At 51.2% G+C, this 3,968-nt stretch overlaps 2 protein-coding genes across 5 annotated transcripts in view; one reads left to right on the top strand and one right to left on the bottom strand.

The window, feature by feature from the left end:
* Positions 1-2,271, bottom strand: part of PDAP1 (PDGFA associated protein 1) — a 13,267-nt gene extending 10,996 nt beyond the window's left edge. The window contains exon 1 of one of the 2 annotated variants that reach the window (XM_011985789.1): positions 1,972-2,271. In XM_011985789.1, the coding sequence (XP_011841179.1) occupies positions 1,972-1,984 (13 nt within the window). In that variant the 5' untranslated portion in view covers positions 1,985-2,271. The remainder of the gene's footprint in view (positions 1-1,971) is intronic. The other variant, XM_011985787.1, reaches the window with a different exon arrangement.
* BUD31 (BUD31 homolog (S. cerevisiae)) overlaps positions 2,048-3,968 on the top strand; it is an 11,535-nt gene continuing 9,614 nt past the window's right edge. The window contains exons 1-2 of one of the 3 annotated variants that reach the window (XM_011985791.1): positions 2,048-2,446; positions 3,474-3,611. The gene's annotated coding sequence lies outside the window, so the exon portion shown is untranslated. Of the gene's footprint in view, positions 2,687-3,473; positions 3,612-3,968 lie in introns of all 3 variants that reach the window. The other 2 variants (XM_011985790.1, XM_011985792.1) reach the window with 2 other exon arrangements.

Below are 3,968 nucleotides of genomic sequence, written 5' to 3'. Positions count from 1 at the left end.
GCCCGGCTAGTTTTTTGTATTTTTTAATAGAGACGGGGTTTCACCGTGTTAGCCAGGATGGTCTCGATCTCCTGACCTCGTGATCCGCCCGTCTTGGCCTCCCAAAGTGCTGGGATTACAGGCTTGAGCCACCGCGCCTGGCCGCCATCAGCCAGTTTTAAAGCAGGGTGGCATCCCCCTCTGCTGGTCCCCGAGTATGCAGGAGTGGCTGTGGCCTCAACTTCCACACACGACCTCTCCTGGAAGCTGAGGCCCACCTGATTTCCAGAGTCTGTCTCTGAGCAGAGACTCTGTAATCAGCCAGAGTTGCTCTGCACTCCAGAGGCGGTAGCAGAGATACTGGTCTCCTGATTCCTTACAGCAGCTGCAGAGCCATAATTGGGCTGCTACAGACCACACCACCCATTTTTAATGACTACCTAGATTCCCAGGGGTGTCTAAGTATATGCTTACTAAAGTCCTATTGTGAGACAGCAAGTGTGCCAAGAAAAAAACCAACACCCTTTCTTGCTCTCTTAATACAGCAGGCAACATTAACAACTCGAAATTTAAAAAACACTTTGCAGTTAACATAATGCAAACAAGAGTCGGTCCTTTGCTCTTGGGGAGGTTGATTCTTTTAACACCTTCAGGGTTTTTTGCGGTTTTCAGATTAACCCAAGAAAACGTACACCTTGTCTACCCAAAAAAGCTTTTCACAAGCCCAAAGACCATTTAGCTATGAATTCATATTTAAGGTTTTCTAATTGTAACCTCCAACCTTTGCCCAAAGTATCCATTAAGTAAAACTTTGGAAGGAGGATGGCTCATTCAGCAACCTCCTTTTACAGATGAAGGGACTGGGGAACAATAGCAGAGAGACTTTTCCAGCTACAGAATAAATCAGTAGAGAGCTAGGTTTAAACACATTTAGCTCTGTAATGCCCAATTATCTCTGGAGTCAGGAAGCGATTTAGGTTTGAAAACGCTCCAGGCAGATGTTTCTGTGGGTTGAGTGCATTAACCAACATAACACATGAGCTACCAATACAAATATATTTGTTTTGTGCCAGGAGGTAGCCAGGCACTCTGTGAGCGCTATCATTTTACCACCCCAGCCCCAACTCACCCAGCTAAGGATTAGCCCAGTGTTTCAGATGAGAGGGAGGTTAACTTGTTCACGACCACAGAATTAGACAGTGACACGGCTGGGATTCAAATTGGGGAATATCGATTCTAAAGGGGGAAACAGGATAGAGGACGGGCTACAATGGACTGGGCAGTCATGGACCTTCTTAGAAGGCCAAGAGCTGGCAAAGCCTTAAAAATAGGAATAGTTATTGCTTCACTGGGCACTTTTAACGACTGCCTGGCACTGTACTGCCCACTCCACGTGGATTACCTAGTTGAAGCCTCCCAACAGTACTACGAGGTCGGTACAATCGTTATTCCCATTGGCAAAAGAGAAAACGGAGACACAGGAGGTGGAGCGACTGGCTCAAAGGAACACACCGAGCCGTTACCGAAAGGGGAGTCGAAACCAAGTCTGCAAGGCTCATGGGCATCGCCTTAAGTCTTCCTACGCAGGCCTGGCTGAACCGAAGCCAGAAAAGGCCCACGTTTTACGCGAGAGGCAGGCGGGCCCGGCACAAGCGCGGGACGCGGTGACTCAGTTCCCGGCCAGCCTAAAAGTGGGATAAATTCCAGAACCCCTAGGCCCGGAGAAGCGCATCCTAGATCCGGGTTTCTACGTTGGCCAGGACCCAGAGCTTCCGAAACTCCTCAGACCACTGACGGAGTGGCTCTTGGATACCACAGTCCTCAGTTTCCCCATCGGGACAATTGGGCGTCGAGGCCCAGGCCTGGCTCTCAACCAGTGCGCACAGCCTCCCTCTGCGTTGCTCTCAGAGACGCCCACGGGCTGAGGGGACAGCGGGAGCCGGACTCGGGCCGCCCCTCTAGGCCTGCGGGACACGCGCGCCCGCCCCTCACCTCCTTTAGGCATCGCGGCTCCGGCGGCTGCGGCGGCGGCGGCGCCTCGAACTGACACCGGAACCGGAAATGTCTTGGGCTCGACTTCTTCCGCCCGGCCCAGTCCCCGCCGCCGCCGCCACCACCTCAGTGGCCGCAGTGGCCGCAAGGACCCGGACCTCAGGGAGGGCTCCGCACGGAGTCGGACTGTCCTGTGCGCCGCCTGAGTCCAGGCTTGCCCGCGCGCTGCCAGGCAACAACGCCCCCAGTCTCTCCGTTCGGGGAGACGCGTGGCCCTGCCGGACACTCACCGGAAATGAGGGCAAAAGGCAACAGCGACTCTGGAATTCTATACAGGCATTGCTGAGGACACCTAAGATGACGCAATCTCCGCGCGGGATGGGCGGGGCTCCGCGAGGACCTCATGCCTCAGAGCTCGCCTGAGGAGCGGAAGCCGTCAGTCGAGAAGCAGCTACCCAAGGTACCGTAGGTTCCGGTAGGTGTTTTCCCTCTGTTCTCGATTACCTTGGCAACGGCCGAGGCGGGAGACCAGTGGTCTGCACCGTCCTGGAGGGCGATCTGAGTAGCTGGACTCTCAGCCAGCCACTGGGATGTGTTCGGGCTTTGGACCTTGAGGTCGGAGAGAGTCCCGAGAGGAGGCGGCGCCCCCGTTCATTCTTCTGAGGGGCGGTAGATTTGGGGGTTTTCTTCTAGGATTCTCACGCCGTTTTCTCTGGTAGGAACGTCTTCTGTCTAAATACTGATTGTTTTTCTAAGCCAGGTTCAGGTGCTGTCCTTTTTATGAGTTTTCACCACAATCCCGCACTAATATCTTTCTTCGCTCCTCCTCCCCTCCTTCCCCGGGCGCCGCTCTCTCTCTTACACCTCCCGGCACATCTTTCTTCTCGATCTGATTACCTCCTACCTCCTCTTTTCTCCTCGATCTGGTTACCGCCTACCATTTCCACCTCGGGGAGGCCTCGTCTGACTCCCGGGCTGGATCACGGCCCTCGAATTTCCCTGGGTCATAGAAAAGCGATCATTCTCTCGTCACAGGCTATGCGCCTTGGGGCCGAGGCCAGAACTCACCTATATCAAGCTTCAGCGTAGGGGAGACTAGTGCGAAGACCGCTGATTTGGGAGTCAGGGGCCCTCCAGAGTCAGGCTTTGCAAATTCCCAACTGTGTGACCCTGAGTCTACCTTCTAGAGTTTGATTCCTCATCTATATGGTTGTTTTAGAGAGTTCATGAGAGGAGGCTCTGTGGGGGGATTTCTTAGGTACCTTACAGAAGGGAGTGACTGAATGAATTTGAGAGAGATGAATCTGTTATGCTGAAAGGTAAATACTTAACCTGAGTTCTCTCTGGCAACAAGAAAATGCTGTGTGGTTTGAAAAACGCTTTGCTATTTAAATTTGGATTGGCCTCTTATATGGGAACTACCTGACGTGTCTTTATGGAATATGTTGTTTGGTGTGAAAGAGACCTTGGCAAAGGTCTAATCCACTGCCCTCATTTTACAGATGAAACTGAGGACCAGAGAGGGAAAGTGACCTCAAAGTCACAGACTAGTTTTTTGGAGCTGGACAAGAATCCAAGCCTGCAACTGCAGAGACCAGAGATCTTTCTGCTATCTATACTCTTGGGAAGCACATCCTAAGGTACTTTGATTTTACAACCATCGTTCCCTTTTTATTTTATGTTTTGTTTCGTTTTGTTTCTTATTGAGACATAGTCGCACTCTGTCACTTAGGCTGGAGTGCAGTAGTGTGACATGGCTCACTGCAGCCTTTCAACCTCCTGGGCTCAAGTGATCCTCTTGCCTCAGCCTTCCTTGTAGCTCAGATCACAGGCATCCACTGCTGTGCTCAGTTAATTTGTCATTTTTTTTTTTTTTTTTTTTTTTGTTGTTGTTGTTGTTGTTGAATTCAAGGCATCTCAGTCATTTCAATTCATTTTTTGGGGGGCCAAATCCCAATTTGTTTTTATTTGTTAATTTTTCATTTTTTTTTTTTTTT

Source organism: Mandrillus leucophaeus, unplaced genomic scaffold (assembly GCF_000951045.1).
Source record: "Mandrillus leucophaeus isolate KB7577 unplaced genomic scaffold, Mleu.le_1.0 Scaffold29, whole genome shotgun sequence".
In the NCBI taxonomy this organism is placed as follows: Eukaryota; Metazoa; Chordata; class Mammalia; order Primates; family Cercopithecidae; genus Mandrillus; species Mandrillus leucophaeus.
The sequence above is the reverse complement of the archived record's forward strand: the minus strand, read 5'-3'. Positions and strand labels throughout refer to the sequence as shown.